The sequence below is a fragment of the Cordyceps fumosorosea genome (assembly GCF_001636725.1).
Source record: "Cordyceps fumosorosea ARSEF 2679 chromosome Unknown scaffold_11, whole genome shotgun sequence".
Classification (NCBI taxonomy): Eukaryota; Fungi; Ascomycota; class Sordariomycetes; order Hypocreales; family Cordycipitaceae; genus Cordyceps; species Cordyceps fumosorosea.
In genome coordinates this window covers 867,320-888,512 of record NW_017387311.1, presented here as the reverse complement: position 1 = coordinate 888,512, position 21,193 = coordinate 867,320, and the positions used below count along the sequence as shown (strand labels likewise).

Sequence of the window (21,193 nt, the reverse complement as noted above, 5' to 3'; positions counted from 1 at the left end):
CAGCTGTGGGTGTTTGAACGTGTCGTTTGTTTATCTCCTCGATGTCATGGATGTCACTCTTTGGGATGTTTTTTTATTAATCGCGGGTAGACGGTGTCGGCGCTCTTTGTTCAGAGGAGATGAACGTACTGTAAGTGGTGGTTGAAAGCTGGGAATAAGTCGGCCCACATAAGGGTGTTCATTATCGCCGGGCTGCGGGTGTAGTGGGGGTTATGCGGTGACGGTGGATACTACCTGCTGTCGAAATCCTGCGGGGACTTGTGCTCCTTTGGAATCAATGATCAATGACTGCTCACATCTTTTTGGGGGTTTGAAGGTAGTTAGTGGCAGTGCCAGGGACCCGAATGGAGGCGGCGACTTGTTGCACGTACGATGCCGCCTGCCGACCTATGTACCTACCTACAATAAAAAGAGAGGCCATTTCTGAAGAAACCAAGCCACTTGGGGCTTGGCTGGGGGCAAGTGATCACCTTTAGCGGAACCAGCATCCGGGAGGGGAGGAAGCTGGCGTGGCACAGGTGGATGTTAAGCTTTCAAACGCCCTACGTATTTGTGTTCCCTTTCTTCCTTCTCTCCTTCTTTTCTCAAAGGCTCAAAGTGTATAGTTCTGTCTCTTTGTTGCCCCCTTGCCCTGCCTCTGCTTGCACCTGCTGTAGCGTTAGAACTGTCACGTCACATTTTGCAGTGCAGCCTTGAGGGAGGATGGGGTCTCACACCAGTGGCGTTATTGCCAAGTATTGCCAAATCAGCTAGGCAACCCATTTCAATTCTGCGTACGAAAAATAAGTCAAAGCTTCGGCCCCCCTCTTCGTCGAGATGCTAAGCTAGTAAAGTGGTTTACGTACTGGTTGGTGCCCGGGTGAAGCGGCACGGCTGGCAAGCCGCACCAGTGCCGCAGCTACGGACGCCCGATTCGGTGGCGTGGATTGCGCCGACGCCGGAAACTCTTGCAAGAAGGGAAAAGGAAAACACAGAAAAGCTCACCGCCCTGTTTAGTGCCGTCCACAGCAAGTGTAATTAAATAAGGTCGCCCGTGGCAGTGCTCGAGGATGACCTTGTTGATGTTACTCAGCTCAGCCTCGTAAGAGCCGTATAGGTGGCAGTTAGCAGGCATCGCTGAAGCAACTTGCTAGGTTTCCCCACTGATTCCACTGGGGTTTCCGTTCCGCCCAGCGCCCAGCTTGAGTGGGCTTCGCTAAACCGCCCCTGTAAGGTGGCCCGAAACAGCCTTAGCCCGGCCCTTTCTTTACCTTGTCCGCCTTGTCTTGTTGTCCCAGACGTCATGCCGATGCGATGCAAACGAACCAGACAACCCTTGCATCAGCCCATTTAAATAAGGACCATCCATCACCTCTTCTCTCTCCACACCCTTCCATGCTTCTCTTGTTTCCAACGCAAAACACCAAGATACCCCCTTCTTTTTTTGCCCTGCCAGTGCGCTGATCGTTCGACACCAGCGATTTCTCCATCCTTGCATACAACGTTTGCGCAAACAAACAAGCCGGCTCCCCATACGACAACAACAACAACACAACCACCGCAACGATGTCTTCGGCCGACCACATTCTCAACAACGGCGAGGGTGCCGCCTCCACCAAGTTTGCCGACTCGGAGCCCGGCCACCACACGCCCTCTGGCGGCGCCGGCGGTGCTGGCGGCTTCGTCTCTCAGCAGCGCATGGCGGTCGCGCCTCCGCGAGAGGACGACCTGCAGCAGAGCTACGCCAAGGTCGTTGGCTCCGAGGCCAACCCAAAGGGTTGGTACGGAAGCATGAGTAGGCTCTCCCCCTTCCTTGCAAACTAAAAAACAAAAACATACCGGCTAACACGATCTCTCTCCAGTTAACGGCCTCGGCGCCATCATCGGCACCATCGGCGCCGTCCCCTGCTGCATCTGCTGCCCCAACCCCTACAAGTCGGTCCAGCAGGGCAACGTCGGCCTCGTCACCAAGTTCGGCCGCTTCTACAAGGCCGTCGACCCGGGCCTCGTCAAGATCAACCCGCTCTCCGAGCACCTCCTCCAGGTCGACGTCAAGATCCAGACCGCCGACGTCCCCGAGCAGATCTGCATGACCAAGGACAACGTCACCCTGCGCCTCAAGTCTGTCATCTACTACCACATCGTCTCCCCGCACAAGGCCGCCTTCGGCATCTCCAACGTCCGCCAGGCCCTCATGGAGCGCACCCAGACCACCCTCCGCCACGTCGTCGGCGCCCGCGTCCTCCAGGACGTCATCGAGCGCCGCGAGGAGATTGCCCAGTCCATCGGCGAGATCATCGAGGACGTCGCCGCCGGGTGGGGCGTCCAGGTCGAGAGTATGCTCGTCAAGGACATCATCTTCTCCCAGGAGCTGCAGGAGAGCCTCTCCATGGCCGCCCAGAGCAAGCGCATCGGCGAGTCCAAGATTATCGCCGCCAAGGCCGAGGTCGAGTCCGCCAAGCTCATGCGCCAGGCCGCGGACATCCTCTCCAGCGCGCCGGCCATGCAGATCCGCTACCTCGAGGCCATGCAGGCCATGGCCAAGAGCGCAAACTCAAAGGTCATCTTCATGCCCGGCGCCAGCAGCAGCACCGCCGCCACGCTGGGCGACGCCGTCAACGCGACCCGCCAGGACGGCCAGGACGACAGCCTCAACCAGGCCATCCAGGCTCGCGTCATTGAGAGCATCTAAACGCCGTTTGTCTTGATATGCTTTCGAGTTTACGAAATGGCAACGTAATTGAGTAATGTCTGAGAACGGAACGAAAAAAGAAACACCCAAAAAATGTACGCTTATGGATACCAATCTTTGATACCCAATGAGGAGGACGAGGAGGACGGCCGCCACGATTCCCTAATGCAATTATCTCTTCAACTCTTGTATTTAGTCTGAACAATACAATGAATGCTGAATCTGAACCCAAAGAATCTCGACTTTCGCCAGTTTTAAAATGTTAGTACAAGACCTGTCACTGTGTCGCAAATCGCCTGCCCTTGAGAAATGAAATTCATCGGTGATGCATTTTACAGAATACAATTTTCATCCCCCAATACGCTTATCCTCTAGAGACCCCATCCCCATCCACAGACTCGGACCACTGCGGTCTAGGTGCAACCAACTAATTTCTGGTGCAATCAGACACCTGCATGCATATTCTCCAGCTCTTTTTGAAAACCGCGCCAGATGCCAAACGTGTTTCACCATTAAAAAGAAACAAACTATACAGAAATCGCAAAAGTCACCGTAAACGCCGGCCAACCGGTTACTGGCAAGGACGGGAAACAAATCAAATGTGTCCAGCCAGTTATAGAACCCCGCAAAATAAGCAGAAAGAGTAGAACCCCATGCCCGCCTCGAGAAAAAGTGACACGCGCCAACATGGAACGAAGCAAACTCACCGAGCGCGCCTCGAGCTCAAAGCTTGCAGCGTTTGCTCGGTTCGTTGAGTGGGTGTCGGTTGCGCGGATGCTCGTGCTGCCTCTTGCCCACTATTTCGACCGAAACATTCTAAGCCTCGGAGCGCTTCTTCTTCTTTTGCTTCTTCTCCTTCTTTGACTCCGCCTCGTCTTCGTCGTCCGAGTCGTGCTTGCGCTTCTTCTTCTTGCCCTCGTCCGCAGCCGCCTTGGTGGGTGTGGAGGTCGCCTCCTTGCGGAGCTTCTTCATTTCCTTCTTCGAGAAGACGCGGGGCTTTCCGTTCTCAACCTGGATGTCACCACGCTCATACTTGCGCGTGAACTTCTTGACCGACAGGCCCGCCAGATCAGCCAAGCGCTCGTACTCGGAGCTTGACAGCTTAGGAACCTTGGGTGTGGAAACGTCCTCGTCACTATCGGCGTCGCCCAACTCCTCGTCTTCCTCGTCCTCCTCGACAACCTCAATCTTCTTCTTGTCCTTCTTATCCTTCTTGTCCTTCTTGCTCTTCTTGGACTCGCCGTTGGTGACAACCTCCGTCTCATCCTCAACGCCGTCAGCGTCGACGTTGTAACGGCGCGTCTCTTTCAGGGTGAACTGGCCAGGAGCCATGATCTCACCAGATGGAGCGACGTTCGTACCCTTGGGCAATAACGGGCGGCCCTCAAGCTTGCGAAGGCGGTTCTCCAGCTTGATGCGGTTGGCCAAGCCGAGCGCGGAACGCTGCTCGTCATCCTGCTCCTCGTCGTAGTCGCCAAGGGCATCCACACGCAAGCCAAGGGCAGTCTTGGCAGCAAGCATACGGGCAATCTTACCCTTGTTGCGACCGGTGGCCTGTCCAATCAAGGAAGAGTGGTAAATGAGACCATATTTGGGCGTATCGTGCTTGGTCTTGAGGGCGCGGAACAGAGCCTTCTCGGCACCGAGAATCTGAATGGTGGAGCCAGGGGCCTTGGCAAGGTTGAGGAGAGAGCCAGCGTGGGCGATGAGGCGGGCACCGACGAGGTAGCCAAGGAGGGCCGTCAGGTTGGGAGCGATAGCACGCATGCGGCTCTCGAGGTAGGAAGAGAGCTCTGCACGGTAATTGGTGTAAACAAGAACCTGGTCAGCCAGAAGCTGAATGTTGTGCAGATCCTCCTCGGTAATCTCTGTACCCATGCTAATCTCAGAAGCGGCCTTGATAGCAGCCTCCATCTCTTCGGGGAGAATATCGGACAGATCAGCCGAGGAGATGTTGCCACGCATGCCGACCTTCAGGACGATACGGGCATAGGCAAGGTTATCACCAAGAATCTTGGCCATCTCCGGGAAATGCCAGCCGTACCATTCTTTAGTGCGCATGGCATAGACGTTGAGCTCCTTGTCCATGTCGTCAAGGAGCTTGATGGCTTGGATGATCATAGAATCAATCTTGTCGGCGGAGAACTTGAGCTTGTGGCGAGACATCGAGTGGGAGAGACCGAGAGACATGCGATCAATGTTCTCCTGCGCGAGACCGGGAATGAGCGAAGGGAGATGCTCACGGATGCCACGGAAAACATCCATAGTGTTGGAGCCAGCAACGGGTGTGATGTTCAGGTCGGGGAGGTTGGAGATGGCGGTGCCGAGCTTAATGTCGGCGACGGCGATGGATGCCTTCTTCTCAGACTTGAGATCTTCGAGGATCGAAGTCAGCAGTTCCGGGATCTTGCCCTCCTTGAGAGAGGCGGCTTCTTCGAGCGCCATGGCGGCGCTTTCGAACTTGACAAACTTTTTCAGCTTGAGCCTACAGAATGCCATTAGTACCAAAAAGAAAAACCGTGTACAAAGTACAAAGGGTGTTTCCTACATTTCCACGAGCTTTTCGGGGCGACCGAGTTCAGCGGCGAGGTCATCATTTTTGAAGAGTTTCTTGTCCGCAGACTTGAACAGGCCGTAGCTGCAAAATAAATATTAGTCGACTGAGGGAAGGAGCACCCGAACGGAGCGTTTGCAAACGGGCAAGTCTCACCCTGCTGGCGTCTCGGCAAGAACAAAGAGAGACATTGTGAAGGTGAATTATCCCTACTACACTCCTGCAAAACTCTGTGGTTGTAGGTCTCACTTGCGATGCGCAATTGGGATTAATGTGCGCGCAAGAGTCCAGGTGCAAATAGTTTGGAAATTTTTTTGGAAGGCTCTCGCGAGTCCAAAAAATTTGGTGTCAAACTGGGTGACAGAAGTGGGTTAGCGCGGAATCCGGCAGTTTAGTTTCTCCGGAGGAGACTTCGTAGTTGCCCATCACTAACGTGGATCCAGGCGTCAGTGGCCGGCCGGTCTCGAACTGTCGTCAGTGCATGCAACAGGACGGCTCTGCGCAAGCTTGTTTGGTGTCTGCAATTCAACCTAGCACTATTTTGTTGACGACCCTCTTCTAAAGTATACCCTGAAATAGCTGTTGGTCAAGATGGAGGGCCTTTTCTTTAACGCCAACAACGGGTACGTCATCACTGAATGCTGGAGCCTGCAGCATGCTAACTCGCTCCAGCTATCTCGAGGGCATTGTCCGCGGCTACCGCAATGGCCTACTCACCACGCCGGCCTACAATAACCTGACACAATGCGAGACGATCGATGGTGGGCGTTACTGTATGATAATGAGACAGACCAATACTGATAATCAATAGACCTCAAGCTCCAGCTGGGGCCAGCTTATGGTGACTTCCTGGCTTCCCTGCCTCCGAATCCCTCAACCTCCAGCCTTGCCGCCAAGACGACCGACAAGCTCATCTCTGAATTCCGATATGTACGTGCCAACGCCGTTGGCTCGCTTGCCACATTTATGGACTACGTTACGTACGGCTACATGATTGACAACGTTGCGCTCCTCATTACCGGAACGCTGCATGAGCGCGACACCCGCGAGCTGCTGGACAGATGCCACCCCCTCGGCTGGTTCGAGACGATGCCTGTTCTCTGCGTCGCAACCAACATCGAGGAGCTCTACAACAGCGTCCTGATTGAGACGCCCTTGGCCCAATACTTCAAGGGCAGTCTGAGCCACCAGGACCTCGACGAGCTCAACATTGAGATTGTGCGCAACACTCTGTACAAGAACTACCTCGAGGACTTTCACAACTTTGTCAACACGCACCCCGATATGGCAGGCACACCCACGGCTGAGGTCATGTCCGAGATGCTCGAGTTCGAGGCGGACCGACGAGCCATCAACATCACGCTCAACTCGTTTGGCACCGAGCTCTCGAAGGCCGACCGCAAGAAGCTGTATCCCAACTTTGGCAAGTTGTTCCCCGAGGGCACCCTGATGCTCTCCCGCGCCGATGACGCCGAGGGTGTGCGCTTGGCTGTGGACGGCGTCCACGACTACAAGACCTTTTTCGATGCCGTGTCCGTAGGTGGAAGTTCTGGCGCCGGGAACATGGGTGGCGGCAGCACCGATGGCAAGAGTCTTGAGGATCTGTTTTACCAAAAGGAAATGGAAATCTCCAAGAGTGCCTTTACAAGACAATTCACATACGCCATTGTCTACGGATGGGTCAAGCTACGAGAACAGGTCAGCCCGCATTCCCACCTGCCTTTTAAAACATAACTGCATGCTGACATGAAACAGGAAATCCGAAACATTACTTGGATTGCTGAGTGCATAGCTCAAAATCAAAAGGACCGCATCGGAAACTTTATCAGCGTCTTCTCCTAAACGCGGGTTGGAATTGTTTGTTTTCAGCATCATTGTAGTATAGCGCCACCGCCAGGCTTTCATGTGTCGACATAATTGAATTAGACGGAGCACGTTTTGAAGAGAGCAAGGGCTTTGTAGTAGTTTTTCTTTTGTTAAACAATGGCTTACACCGACGCTCTTGTGGCTTCATATTGTACATGTAGGAAGTAAAGTTATGCTACAGAGGCTTCTACACCCTCCTTCTATGCTTCCGCCCGTTATACATCGTGGACGCCTCATCGCAGCTCAATCTGGCCCTTCCACATGGCCGGCGTGAGGCCCAGCTTCTCAATCATGTTAGTCCAGCGGCCGCTTCCCTTCTCCTTCCGCTCCATGTAGCGCAGGAGCTTCTGGCGCTTGTGCAGCATCAGGCGGAGGCTGCGCTTGTTGTGGATGTCCTTGTAGCCGCGGTTGACCGACAGCGCGTCCGCGAGGTTGCGGATGCGCGCCGTGAGGATGGCAATCTGCACCTCGGACGAGCCCGTGTCCGCCCCGGCCCGCCCGGGCATCTCGACCTCGGTCGCGTTGACCGGCCTGGGCTTGGGCGCCACCGCGCCGTCGGTGCTGTGCCGGCCAAACTCGTCCACAATGCGCCGCACGTTGAAGTGATACGCGTCCCGCTTGCTGCCGTTGGCGAGCGCGGTGATGCGGTGCAGCGCCTCGATGGCGCGTGAGTGTCGGCGCTCGTGCTGCGCCGCCGCCTCGGCCTCGCCAGGCGCATCGCCGAGCTGCGCGCTGACGGCGCCGACGACGGGCTTGGTCAGCGCGCGCGCGTGCTCCGCAACCTCGTCAATCTCGGCGTCGCTGAGGTAGTGGCTGCGCGGCGTCGTGGTGCTGCTGCCGTCGGGGGCAGTCTCAGAAGTGGCGGTTGTGGTCGGCTGCGCGGCCGTCTTGAGGGATTCGAGAAAGGGCGTGTTGCGGCCCCAGATGGGATCCCCGAGGAGAGCGTCGCGCTCCGCCTGCAGCTCTCCCCGGCGCTTGAGATTGGCGTTCTTGCGTTGCTGCGCCTGTGCCCACCGGTACGGATCCTGCTTGGCCTTGCGCTTGCGCTCACGCTGCGATAGGTTGGCCGTCTGGATGAGCGGTAGGAGCGGCGTCTTCGGGGTGGTTGTGGCTGGTCGTAGGCAGACTGGGAGGATACAGGTCAGCTCATGCTCATACAACGGCCATTACGACATCCAATTCGTCGGCCCGGGGACAGGATGAGCAGTGTCAATTGCGGTGTAGACTTACGCTTAATCGTGCCTAGACGCGGCAGCGCCTCTAATCTGGGTGGCATTGTGGTGGATGTGCTGATATCTGTCGTTCAAAGCTCTCTGCTAAACGTCGACTTCAAAATTTCCTAGCCATTTGTGTCTCTCATGTTACGAGCCAGGAGGTTCCCCATACAATCCCAAAATCGACTAGCGTATGGATCACGTGTAGACCTAGCCGCTTTGGGGGGTGCTCGCTTTGCAGAGAATACTAGGCCACAAATGGGTTAGCGCAACCAGGGCTCTCGCGCACATTTTTGGGCGAAATTGATTTTGTGGTGGGCGGCTGGTGCTTCGCATTTTGTCGCGAACTTTTCCCTCCCCACGACCTCACCATCACCTTTTCCCTCCTTCCCAAACAACCAAGGAAAAACACCCGTCAAGATGGCCCCCAACAACCTGCCGTCCGTCTTCAACGCCACCAGCCAGGACATTGAGATGCTCCTGGCTGCCCAGTCTCACCTGGGTAGCAAGAACTTGCAGGTGCACATGGAGCCGTACCTGTGGAAGACCCGTGTCGATGGTGTCAACGTCCTGAACGTCGGCAAGACCTGGTACGTGAGCTGCAGTTTTCAAGGGCGCAGCACAGCCAGGTTCCGAAAACTAACAAGCGCGACCGAAACACAGGGAGAAGATTGTCCTCGCCGCCCGCATCATCGTCGGCATCGACAACCCCGCCGACATCTGCGTCGTCTCCGCGCGTCCCTACGGCCAGCGCGCCGTGCTCAAGTTCGCCGCGCACACCGGCGCCACCCCCATTGCCGGCCGCTTCACCCCCGGTAGCTTCACCAACTACATCACCCGCTCGTTCAAGGAGCCGCGCCTCATCATCGTGACGGACCCGCGCACCGACGCCCAGGCCATCAAGGAGGCCTCGTACGTCAACATCCCCGTCATCGCCCTCTGCGACACCGACTCCCCCACCGAGTACGTCGACGTCGCCATCCCCACCAACAACAAGGGTCGCCACGCCATCGGCACTGTCTGGTGGCTGCTCGCCCGCGAGGTCCTGCGCCTCCGCGGCACCATCTACTCCCGCGAGACCCCCTGGGACGTCATGCCCGATCTGTACTTCTGTACGCATACCTGTCCCTGTAGAAGATGAAGCGAAGGAAGAAAAGAGCTAACAAACGTGCGCAGACCGCGACCCTGAGGCCGAGGCCGAGGACAAGGCTGAGGAGGAGAAGACCGCCGAGGAGGAGGGCCCCGCTGCCATCGAGTCCGGCTTCCAGGCCGCCCCTGGTGACTGGGACGCTTCCGGCGCCGCTGCCGGCTTCTCTGGCGCTCCCGGTGCCGCTGGTGCCGGCTGGGACGGTGCCGGCGCTGCCGGTGAGGAGTGGGGTGCCCCCGGCGCTTCCACCGAGTGGGCTGCCGACGCCGCCAAGGACTCCCAGTGGTAGGAAAATCAGGACGTCCTGGCGGCTGATGCCGACGCCGCCGCCGCCACAGCAACTCTGCCGGCTGCTGTCGACAGCGCTTTCTCGTCGTATGAAGAGAACGTTGCCGTTGAGCTTTGGTAGACTTGCTGCTGCTGCGCTTCTCTAAAACGGAAAAGAAGAAAAAGAGCTTTAGGCGGGAACGGCAAAAGCTGTTGAATGTTCTGAACGACAAAAAGGATCCACCGGAAAGAAAAAAAAGAGGCATGGAAAATTTTGAAGAAAAGGGAATTTGTTTTTGGGGCTTGTCGTTTCTCTCCCGGGAAATGGCGAGGATTAGGAAGCTGAAAGGTAGTCTTGTGGTTTCACGCTCGTGCTGGTACTGATGAGGGAAAGATACTCGCCCACCGGCGGTTGTCGACGTTTCTTTTTTCATTCATTGATTTGCAACGCACGATGACTTTTCCTTTTGTGGTGCTCGCTTGGTATTATTCTACTCCCATACATACATGTCGAGTCGCTTGGAGGGGGAGGGAAAGCCCTGTACTGCACGGCGCTTAGGGATGGACTTGACCGTCGTCCCGCCCTGGACTGCCTTGTCTTTTTAGTCTTGATAGCTTTCTAAAACAGCCTGTACTTCATGATCTGCTCCCATTAACTTGCCTATCGTGCTACACCTAACATAGGTCTTGGTGAACTTGCGATGCTACGTTAGAGGCACGTACGCACGCACGCAAATGTCAGGGAAGTATTAGTTGTCTCTGCAATGTACTTCCTTCAATTGCCAAAGCGCAGAAAGGTCAAGTTCTCCGTCGCAACAAATAAAAAAAGTCCCAGGGTATATCAAGCCATGCTGTCCAACCAACCAAGTCCACTCACTCGCTCGTCCTTCTCTCTCTCTCGGACGAGCCCGTCTTACCTCTCTCCGTCAAAAGACTGCTCTTGAAAACAACTATTCAAACCACAAAGAGAAAAAGTACAGAAAGAAACCGCGAAGTCCGAAAAAGACAGGTGTGTAAAAAAACAAAGGCAAAGTCTAGCTCGTTTCCCAGCAAATGTTATGTGCGCGTCTCTTTGTATCTCAGGAATTACCCGTTTGTCGTCTTTTTATGCTCTACAACAAACGTATAAAAACAATACCCAAGCTGTTTGGGTATATTAGCAACTGTAGAATAAAGCGATTGTAGAAAGGAAGAAACAAAAGAGCTCCGCGCTGTGGTGGTGATAGCAACTCCAAGTAGAGAAAAACAGGCCCAGGAAAATGGCCGGGATAACGAATGCGTCTATGCTTGCTTCGCTTGACTATGGTGTCGAATCGACTCATGTAAAGAGGATAAAAGATGTGTGCTGTGTTTTGCGTCGTCCTGGGATCTGAAAGTTGACCTTCGCTTTGCAATGATTGGCTTCATATTCAAGTCAACGTTCATTTTTTTCGAGAATGAAAGTATGTAGGCTGCCCGAGGGGCATAACTGTAGTATCAAGACTCGAGCGCCTCCGAATGGCTACGAATCTCCTCGTCGCTGAGCGCGCCAACCCACAGGCAGCGCTCCGTGATACCCTCAATGGGCTGGAACGCGTAGCGCGTGCTCGACTCGAGCAGGCGCAGGAGCACCTTGACCACGGCCGCCGCGACACGGCAGCGCTCTAAGTTGACCAGCTGCGGAGCGTCGGGCGCCGCCGCCGGCACCTCTGACGGCCGCTGGGCATTGTAGAGCAGGTCGTGAGTGTAGATGCCCACAAATGGGATACAGCCCGTATCCGTGCCAACCTCCATCTCGGCGCGCAGGTGCAAGAAGTTGCGCGTCGGCGTCACCAGTGCCTCCAGCTCGGCCAGCGTGCGCAGGTCGTGCGCCGGCACCATCGCCCAGGTGCGCGTCAGGCGCGTCACATCGTTGCTCGACAGCGCAATGGTCAGCTGCGCGAGCGTCGCAAAGTTGCGGTACCGCCGGCAATGTGCTGCCACGTGGATCATCTTGATGATGCAGCGCGCCCGCTCCTCGACGTGCTGCGTCAGTACAATCTCCGAAATGGCCCATTTAACCATAATGTTGAATCGTGCAATGACCACCTCGACGCCATGCGCGTCACTATTCCGTAGAAAGTCCACCCACGAACGGGAGCCACTGCTAGTAGCATTCTTCCAGTTCATCTCAATCAACTCCTTCCAGTCAATCTCGTTGAGGGCGTCCTTTTCGATTAGCGTAAATTGCTGCGCGAGGATGTCCGAGTCAAAGGCGAGGATAAAGGGTAGGTGCACGGAGAATTTGTTGGCGCTGACCTCGGCTAATGGTGCACCTCGAGTCATCGTGAGCGCCGCGGGCGATGGCTGTGAGCCCGTGAGGGTCTGCGTAAATGGTACTGTCGGCGTAGCTTCGGGAGTAGGTGGAAGAGGCCGGGATGCGTACATGGCCTCGGTAGAGTTGAACAAAGGCGATCGCTGGCGTGGTGTAGATAGGGGAGGCGAGGCAGGTTGCAGCATGGAGTCTGTAATGGGCTCGCCCAAAGGACGGGGAGGCAGTTTGCGTCTTGGGCGGAGAAGATTGTTGCTTGTCTGTAAAGGCATTGGTTCCTCGGTCGACATCTCCGAAGATATGTCTGAGCTGGCGTAGCTTTCATCTTCGAGGAAAGACTGCTGATCTCGAGATGCGGGCTGCGTGTCCCCGGGTATGATTCGGTCCATGCTGTCCGTCTTTTCTACCAAATCGTACTCTTGGTCGCCAGATGCTGTGGCTTGCTCATCAACCGACTGTGCATCATATAGCACTGAAGTCTTGGACAGTTCACTGCTGGCAACCGTGGTGAGGTCTTCTGAATCACGGAGGATGGACTTCTCTGCCCAGCTCCTGCTGAGCCTCGGGCTACCACCGTCGGTCAGCCCCCTGTCTAACAACGGGATCAAATTATTCGAGTCCACTGACGCCTCCGAGAGGAATGAGCGGGCCTCCGTGCCTTCACTCCGCGGCACAGACAGATCCTCAGTTGTGCCAGGATCCATGCTGGAAGCTGTTGATTTGGTTGATGCTCGTCGGCGTCTACCGATTATGCTCTCTGCTGGTGCACCGCCAAGAAACTGGAGGGCGCGGCCGAGCCTCTCGATATCAATCTCCTCGTCTTCCGCTTTTGCTGCACTGCCCTTGGAGCCACGTTGGAATTTGCCTTCTAGTTTGAGCAGTGCCGATTCAATACCACCATCGTCCTCGTCATCTGGGATCTGGGCGAGTCGCTGGGCTTCCGCCTCAAATGATGGTCGCCCTGGCGGCTTGGACGAGGAGTGTGTGCTGAAGAGAGAGAGCTTTGCAGCCTGTTCCGGCTGTTGCTTCGTCAGTTGACCGACCGAGAAAACCTCATGGCGCTCTACACAGTAGTCGCCGTAATCGGAGTCAGCGTCCAAGTTGGAATCGGGGACCGCTCCAAAGAAGCTCATGCTGCGGACAGACTCGGAGTAGGTAACAATGGACCCGACAGACTGTGACCTTCTTAGGGGCTTATTATCGAGCTCACCCACCCTGTTGGCGGCACGCAAGTCACCGCCAGGGCGGCGACGAAGAACATGTAGAGGCTCGGGGACTGGGATCTCCGAATCACGCATAGAAATGTCGGAGAGCGTGGCAGGATCCAGGCTGAGGATAGTAGACGGAGGTAGCGTGCCACTGTTAATGGAGCTGTGACGACGGTGCGATATCGATTTGATAGATTGATGCGTCTTTGAAGAGCGGACGCGCTTATGCATCCGAAACGCGGCAGCGCTGACAGGCGGATAGCGTCGAGTTTGACGAGACGAGGCAAAGGAAGGCCTGCCAATTGCTTCCGATATTGGAGATCCATCATCCTGTTGAAGGGTTGCAAGGTCGGGAATAAAGGGGGGCAGCACGTCAGGACTTTGGACTGAACGAGGATGAATGAGATATGAGGATCGACGAGGCGTACCACGGTCGACACTTGGGGGCGTATTTGGTGGTGTCGGGTCAACAGCGGCGGGTATAAATGAGTCCATGAGAGTCTCGATTGAGTGTCCCTGGGCATGCTGTAGCATCAAGCCCCGAGGCATTTCAAATTGCACAGTGTCGTCGACAATGACAATTGACTTGCTGCCCGTGGTGATGCCCATGTCGCTGGTCGGGCGCTGGTGCTCAATGGCAGGAAAACCGCCGAATCGGAAGCCAGGACTGGACGCTCCCGGCAGAGGGGCGGACAAGGGCCCGGGAGGTATGGGAGCCTCTGCCTGTTCCTCACGCACCGCCTTTTTGAAGTCCTCGGCGACCTCGGCGCCTAAGAGGTCAATGCGGACTGCTGGCCTGCCACCGTGGTGCTGCGCTTCTTCCTGGGGAACGACAGCGGTACCAGGTAGTCGGCTCGAGGCCACGTTGCGCGGTCCGACCGGCGAGATGCGTGTCAGGTTGGCCTGTGTGGGGGCAGTGACGTGTCCGCGCGCGCTCAGTGCGCGTCTCACGCTGGCGAGAAGTTTCTTCATGCCGATACCAGACATGGCGCCATGAAATGCCTTGTCCTTGAACATGCGTCGAGACGGGGGTGTGAAAACGGTCGTTTGGCGATGAGCCATGCCGCCGCAGTCCTGCGCAGAAGTGTCCACAAAAGGCTGACCAGGAGGGAGAATGTTTCCGCGAACGAGGCTACCAGCAGGTGGCAGAAGGGTGGGAAAGTCAACATCATTGGGGGGTTTTTCGGCAAGGTGTTCGCGAAGCGAGTCGTTGACGCTGTTGCTGCGTTTGTGTGAATGGCCGTGGTGGGTTCTCTTGCTCGCTAACGCTCGAGGCGGTACTGACGCAACCCCAGTCTGCTGCGCTTGCGCCGTGGACTGTACTGGGTGAGGATGGGCGCTCCATTGCGGGTTAGCATAGGACGGCATGCTCTTCAAAGTCTTGCCGGGAAACGGGCAAGAGACGACATCTACGCTGTCCGGGCTACGAGGCGACCCCCCTTGCGCTCGTGCCAGGTCCATGGCGACATTTTCCGGAGTCAGAGGTCGATCTCCAAAGACGATGAAGTCGCCAATTCTCGGAGTCTTGTTTGGGTCGGTGGAAAATCCAACGTCAGGACCTTGATGCTTGACCAGGGCCGAGGAGAGTGGCGGCTGGCCTCCCAAACTTTGCCAATAGGACGGGGTCAGTGTTGGATCTCGATGGCCGGCAATGCCGCCAGGCATTACTGCGGCTTCAACTCCGAGAGCGCCATCGAAGTTGGGACCGTCCCAGTAGTGCGCGCAGACCCTGCGCCAACATTTCTTCAGCTCGGCAATGACTCTGAGCTGCCCAGTCCTAGTCTGCACGTCTTCAGAGAGGTCCTCGACTACACTGTTGAGTGAATCGCAAAAGTCCTTTCGAAGGTCGTAGTTGAGAAGGAAATCGTCTGTAAAATAGTTGAGAATCCAATGCCGCGTGGCGACGAAGGTGCGAACGCGAACAATCATGCCAACTTCGTCCTGTCGATCCAAGGCCCAGCGCATTCTGGCAAACAGCATGCGCAAGAGATCGAGGGAGTCGAGAAAAGATCGGTAGGTGAGGAAAAAGTCGGATATCAATTCATAATCTAGGAAACTCGGCGAGGTGATTTCGGCAACGAGCCGTGGTGGTGTGGCAGCGGCGACAGCGCCAGTGGTGGGAGCGTAGCGAACGAGACGACGGTCATCACAGGCCGGGCGAAAGGTAAGATCGGTGAACATGGCCGGCTCGATGACGAGCTCAGTAGTTGGATGAGTAGGCGGCATGGCCTGCAGCCTCAACGACGAGGGTGGGCGGTTGGGGCTCCTGGGTATAGCAGGCGTTTCCGCGTCTCCTGGAGATAGAAAGGATCCTGTTGACTTGTTCCACGTAAAGTCTGTCGTGGGCTGGCGGCTGCGCGGCAGCGAGTTAAGCATGGAGGCAGAACTCGAGCGCAACTCCTCTGTCGGGGCGTAGGACGCGCCACGAATGAGGGCCGTGCCGCGGTCGGTGAATCGAGGAGTACCGAGACGCCAGTTGGGAATGCTGATATCAAGGTGCGGCGTGGAAGCGACGAAGTCGTCCATTGTGCGTGGACGCAGGTCGTCGATGGAGGTCTTGGGCGCCGGTACGGGTGCCGGTGAGTCGGCCGTCTTGGGGGCGGTTAGTTCATGAATGGTGCTGTCGGAGAGGGCACGGCGATGACGGCCCTGTCGACTGGCGGCACGCGAACCAGGGAGACTGGCCATGCTGCTGGTCAAGGGAGTGCCTTGGGGCACGTTGACCCAGGGCTGGACAGGCGCATCGGGGGCGCGGATGGGTATACGGCCTTGGCCGAAGGATGTCGGCGGTGAATCGAAGGACTGAGGAGGGGTGGTAGGCAGGTTGAAGGACTGCTGGGTATGTGGTACGGAGTTCTTTCGGCGGACGGAGGGTCTGCAAGTCGTCGCAAAGAGCGTCTGTGTTAGCAGTTGAGGATCAGAGGTTTTGGGGCCTGTCACATGGAAGACCAGGATGGGCATTCCAATGCTTCAACGGGCAAGACGAAGGACCCGCTTCCCGGAAAGATGAAGAGCTAGGTGTTCAAGGTTCGATCGGAATAGCAGCTGGACATACCTTAGGTAGATACGACCGTTGTTCCCCACATTAGCAACAGCAAACTGGCGTCCGTCCCGAGCCGCCGACGGGTTGTCCCAGGTGGTATCCCACTTTTCCGACTCAGTCTCCCTTGGGCCGGCACGGGAGGTAGATCGTCCATGGTGGTAGTGGCGGGCCTCGGTGAGGGGAAGGAGAGGCTGCTTGCCGACTGAGGGTTTGCGAGGGAGTCTGTGAGCGGTAGGCTTTGCTGAGGCCGAGGACGAGGAGGCGGCACCAGCGACAGCGGGAGATAAGGCGGGTATTATGGGAGACGCGGCGGCTCTGGGCGATGACCTCTTGGAGGACTTTGGGGCGGCGGTGGAAGCGGCCATGGCCGAGGTGGTCGGCTGGGATCGCGCAGTTGGAGGAGGCGCTGCGAGGAGGAGGCGCTGCGAGGAGGAGGAGAGCGGCTCCGCCGAGCGCAGAGTCTCGACGGTAGACCGTGGGTCAGAATTAGGAAGTCGTCGCAAGCGGGAGAGGATGTGGTGTTTCGACTAGTTGTGTGTATACTGGGACGTTAGGTCGGTTCGAGACGGAAGCTGGTGAAAAGCGCGCGCATTAGCTTTGGGATAGGGTAGGTTGGTGAGCAGGCGACAGCGTTGGATGTTTGGTGGACGTTTGGCGGACGTGATGTCAGTCTTGGACAGATAGGATAGAGTTGGGAATAAGAGAAGCTCGGAATAGTTTGGCTGGCGACTTGTCTGGTGCAGGTTGTATTCTGGCGGCAGGTTGGAGGGTAGACGAAGGTCGAACGTACAACGCAGAGAGAAGGTGGTGCGGGAGGCAGTGAGTGGGAGGTAGTCGAATGTTTGCTGGAGCGGGTGGGAGGCTTTTTCTCGCGGGCGAGGCAGGTTGGCTGGCTAGCAGGTTGGCTGGCGGGCGCGGCGCGGCGCGGGAGAGGGAGGGGGGGGAACGGAGGCACCTGACGGGTACTTTTGGTGAGGCGAGAAGGAGGCGTCAGCAAGATTTGTCGTTAGATGCTGAAATCTTTCGAAAACAAAATTAAGTAGAAGGTAATCCGGGGAAAACAAGAAGATATGAGAAGGACCAAGAAGAGAAGGACAAACGGTTACGGTGACGAGACTAGTGGGCGAGCTACCTTGGTAGCATGGGAGATGGGGAGAGCAGGCAGCTGGCAAGCAAGCTACAGCATGTACTGTACCTCTAAAGTGGTGGGTGGTGGGTGGGCAGGTCGGGCGGTCCCAGGCGAATGGGGTGGCGTTTTTTCTCTCACTTTGTTTTTATTACCAGTTCTTTTGTATCCGTATTTTTTACGGGTTCTTTTTTCGACATTTCGCCCCTGCTAGCCTGCTAGCATATTTTTTGGTTGGGCTGCAGCGTGCCGTGTTGGCTGGACTTGAGCATGGGCTCTGTGCGCTAAGACGTTGCCCATTAACGTTGAACAGAACCCTGTCCCCAGTGCAAAAGTCTAGACGCGTAAGATGGTATGAGCGCATGAGTTGCATGAAAAGATGTGGAAATGCTCGTACGCATTACCCATGATACATCTTGGCCTGCTGTTGCGTGCAGGGTTGGAAAAGCACTGAGTGGCTCCCCCTATGAGTATTGCTTACGGCGCAGGTCGGCAACGGGGGACCTCCCCGCCCCCATGATTGAGGTACCAACACAAGCTGTCATGCCCTACGCAGCCAGCGTGCGTCTTCATTTCATACATGTCTTCAAAGACGTGCTTGGCCGCTATCGCATACAAATGTGGATGCAAGGAGATGACATCGCAAGGGAGGAAAGCGACCGCATCGAGAGGGAACGGCGCGAGGGTTTGATGGTGCCCTCGACCCAACTGGCCATTGGCAACTTCATCGCCAAACACTGGCAAGGCATCCCGGAAGAGATTGGTCCTTTAAAGGCCGGCGCATTCAACGCTCTTTTCCGATTGACGTACCGAGACGGCGGCTCAGTCGTCATCCGCTTCGCCACGCCGGGCAGGACAATGTTTCCCGAGGAGAAGATTCGAAATGAAGTCGTCGCATGAGATACATCCAGGACCGCACCGCAATACCAGTCCCAATAACTCTTCATTGGGGAACCCGAGAAGAGAGTCCCCTAAAAATAGGGCCATTCATCATTATGGAATACGTTAAGCATGAAATGAACATGACTGCAGGGCTCAACACACCATCACGCCTGATATGCGGCCAATGCTCAACCCGGAAATTGACGGAGCCAAGCTTTAAAAGCTATATCGTCAAGTTTCCGATATCCTTCTCCAAACTTCTATGCTGGAGCTTCCCTTAATAGGAGCTCTAGCAGAGACAAATAAGAGGTGGTGGGAGGGGACGCAGCGTCCGTTGTCAATGCCCATGAATGAGCTAGTCAGGACCGGGACCTTGCCGCGATCCAAATTGCCTGCTTCTACATTCAAGACCTCGTCAGACTACCTTGAAAGCCTCGATCAGCTCCACGTTGATCACCTAGCCCACCAACGGAACGACGCCATCGAGTCGGGACCCGACTGCCCGCGCAAGTATACCGCCAGGAAGCTGTTCCACAAACTCGCCAGCGAGAGAAAATCCCCGTCTGGAAAGTACGATAAAGGACCCTTTAAACTCTGGTGCGACGACTTGCGGCCGTCTAATATTCTTCTTGACGCGAATCTAGACATTGTTGCGGTGATTGATTGAGAACTTTCATACGCGGCACCTAATGAGTTTACCCTTGCCCCCCCTTGGTGGTTGCTCATCGAACAGCCAGGGTACTATGATGATGGTTTGGATGACTGGATAGAGAAATACGAGCGTCGTCTCACTACCTTTTTGAAGGCTATGGTGGACTACGAAGACAAGTCTGTGTCGGCTGGGAGGCTGCAAGAAGAACGGCGACTATCTGGCAAAATGCGCGAGAGCTGGGCTAGCGGCGATTTTTGGACAGTCTACGCGGCGCGCATGTGTTTCGCTTTTGACTCTATTTACTGGAAGAAGTTGGATTCACGTTTTTTTTTTATCAGATGAAGCGGACATTTGGTGAAAGAGGTTGGATCTACTTGATGAACAGAGCAGGATTGCCATGGACTCTTTTGTGAACAAAAAAGTGGTGGAGAGCCAGACAAGAGAGTTAGTTGGCTTGGGAGCCGGACGAATAGTTTGTGCTATGCGGCCATCATGTATGTAAGTTGTCTAGCACTGACCATGTTTCTGCAACTCTGCGTGGGTTGGCGGGGCAGAGGGGCAGGCAGGCAGTGAGGAGAGACGTGAAAGATGACACCAATTTCGGCAGAGACGAGGAGATGGTAAATCCCAGGCGAGGCCAGGCCATGCCCCATGTCTAATAAAGTAGCGGAGTCTGCCGATTCGCGACCTGGGAAGAGCCAAAACAAAACGGTAGGAAAAAAAAAGAGAGAGAACGGCATAGGAACATCCCGTGGCTGTGGCTATGGCTATGGCTGTGGCTGTGGCTGTGGCTGTGGCTGAGGCCGTGGCCGTGGCGTAACAGTGGCGGTGACCGAATTGGAGTGGCCTCGCGCCACCGGCTTGCTCTGATATTATGCGCCAGCGGACATAACATGAGCATTGAAGAGAGAAAGAAAAAAAAAACGAAAAGGTGATTCGCAGAAACCCGAGTAGATGATGGACTGATGAAAAGAAAAGACGAAACGAGCAAGCAAACACACGTAACCACCAGTAGATGTCTCATCAAGCAGAGGGACAAGAAAAAGCAACTGCAAGCGGGGGCTCGTGACATCCATCCTTCGAGCCGCACTGGGTTGTATGTACCAGATGACTGGTTTCTCCCTTGGGTTTTCCTTTTTCTAATTCGTACTCGGTCATCCGCAACCAGTTAGTTAGACCTCTCTGTTTTTTGCCCGCCTTTTTCGCTTCCACTTCCTTCTTGTCCCCTTCCTCTCCTCTCAAGAAACGACGATCCCACCAACCACCAACCGGGGGGTTCACTTTAGCCTAGCAGACGGATGGCGGGGCCGTCCTGGTGGTGTCTTTGCCTAGCCCCAGCCAGTCGCCAGGCTTTCCACCCGGTTGGGATTTCGATTTTCATCAGCAGACGAGCTTTGATAGATGGCGGTTTTGGCGATGGATGGGTTGCTTCGCCAAATTTGCTCACTTGACAAGTGACAAACCCGCAGGCCCCATCGTCGTCACCCATGCTGTCGGGTCAGCCCGCTCGCACACACCAAACGGCGCTATCATTAATTCACAATCTGTTCACCTTTGTGCAAATTTACACAACTTATGCACTTTATGCAGCATTACACAGGAAGAGAAGGATCCATGTAGTAGACCTACTTTTTGGTTTCTCCATTTTCGAAGAAAAGAGAAATAAATAAAAGCAAACCCTTGGACTTTACTGGTAGTCTTGTCAGCCAACCACCCTGGGGCCAAGTCGTCCTGAAGGATGCAACCCTGCCGTCAGGCCATTAACCACCGCAAACTATTAGGCCCGGAACCTCTTTTCCGGGCTGCCAAACCTGGCCGAATGTCGCGCTCTTTTATGAATCTTTTTGCCAGTCTAATCTCTCATTGACCAGGAAAAATGCGACAGATAACCTTTTGTTCTGCATTTGCAGCGTGTTATACAAGTATGACTCTTCTCGCTTTAGTAGCGCACCCTTCCGTCTAACGTGCATTGCGGACGGCCGCCCCGGCCCCGGCATCCGTCCTCCCGCTGTTGTCGCACATTACTCGCGCCCGAAGACTTTCTCTCATTGACTTTCCTGGGAGGCCTTTACTAATTTACTCACAGTTTAAACAGATCCCGTGCAGCCATCATGCCACAATGACTGACATTCACAGCGCAAAGACCATCACTTCATGATCCTACCTGCACCCATCTCTTCATTCCCCATTCATCCGCCCCCTTCTCCTGCATGATGTTAGTCCCGGCCAACCCGGTCCGTCGGGTAAACGAGATAGATATGTATGTATGCGTA

The 21,193-nt window shown here is 55.6% G+C and overlaps 7 protein-coding genes across 7 annotated transcripts; 4 read left to right on the top strand and 3 right to left on the bottom strand.

Annotated features, from left to right (window-relative positions):
* Positions 1 to 1,545: 1,545 nt before the first annotated feature.
* On the top strand, positions 1,546 to 2,671 carry ISF_05079 (stomatin family protein; the record flags this gene model as incomplete). Its single annotated transcript, XM_018848684.1, has 2 exons — positions 1,546 to 1,774; positions 1,842 to 2,671. 2 exons carry the CDS (start codon positions 1,546 to 1,548, stop codon positions 2,669 to 2,671), a joined length of 1,059 nt encoding a protein of 352 aa, XP_018704410.1.
* Positions 2,672 to 3,487: 816 nt separating this feature from the next.
* On the bottom strand, positions 3,488 to 5,416 carry ISF_05078 (nucleolar protein NOP58; the record flags this gene model as incomplete). The annotated part of the gene is made up of 3 exons (XM_018848683.1): positions 3,488 to 5,156; positions 5,220 to 5,309; positions 5,382 to 5,416. 3 exons carry the CDS (start codon positions 5,414 to 5,416, stop codon positions 3,488 to 3,490), a joined length of 1,794 nt encoding a protein of 597 aa, XP_018704409.1.
* A 400-nt stretch (positions 5,417 to 5,816) lies between these two features.
* ISF_05077 (vacuolar ATP synthase subunit d) lies at positions 5,817 to 7,067 on the top strand (the record flags this gene model as incomplete). The annotated part of the gene is made up of 4 exons (XM_018848682.1): positions 5,817 to 5,848; positions 5,898 to 5,986; positions 6,037 to 6,923; positions 6,981 to 7,067. 4 exons carry the CDS (start codon positions 5,817 to 5,819, stop codon positions 7,065 to 7,067), a joined length of 1,095 nt encoding a protein of 364 aa, XP_018704408.1.
* Positions 7,068 to 7,324: 257 nt separating this feature from the next.
* ISF_05076 (ribosomal protein S15) lies at positions 7,325 to 8,367 on the bottom strand (the record flags this gene model as incomplete). Its single annotated transcript, XM_018848681.1, has 2 exons — positions 7,325 to 8,217; positions 8,322 to 8,367. The coding sequence occupies 2 exons, from the start codon at positions 8,365 to 8,367 to the stop codon at positions 7,325 to 7,327; spliced, it is 939 nt and encodes a 312-aa protein (XP_018704407.1).
* Positions 8,368 to 8,725: 358 nt separating this feature from the next.
* ISF_05075 (40S ribosomal protein S0) lies at positions 8,726 to 9,741 on the top strand (the record flags this gene model as incomplete). Its single annotated transcript, XM_018848680.1, has 3 exons — positions 8,726 to 8,895; positions 8,969 to 9,417; positions 9,482 to 9,741. 3 exons carry the CDS (start codon positions 8,726 to 8,728, stop codon positions 9,739 to 9,741), a joined length of 879 nt encoding a protein of 292 aa, XP_018704406.1.
* A 1,454-nt stretch (positions 9,742 to 11,195) lies between these two features.
* ISF_05074 (low temperature essential 1) lies at positions 11,196 to 16,625 on the bottom strand (the record flags this gene model as incomplete). Its single annotated transcript, XM_018848679.1, has 2 exons — positions 11,196 to 16,092; positions 16,273 to 16,625. The coding sequence occupies 2 exons, from the start codon at positions 16,623 to 16,625 to the stop codon at positions 11,196 to 11,198; spliced, it is 5,250 nt and encodes a 1,749-aa protein (XP_018704405.1).
* A 1,277-nt stretch (positions 16,626 to 17,902) lies between these two features.
* ISF_05073 (Protein kinase-like domain protein) lies at positions 17,903 to 18,286 on the top strand (the record flags this gene model as incomplete). Its single annotated transcript, XM_018848678.1, has 1 exon — positions 17,903 to 18,286. The coding sequence occupies one exon, from the start codon at positions 17,903 to 17,905 to the stop codon at positions 18,284 to 18,286; it is 384 nt and encodes a 127-aa protein (XP_018704404.1).
* Positions 18,287 to 21,193: the final 2,907 nt, after the last annotated feature.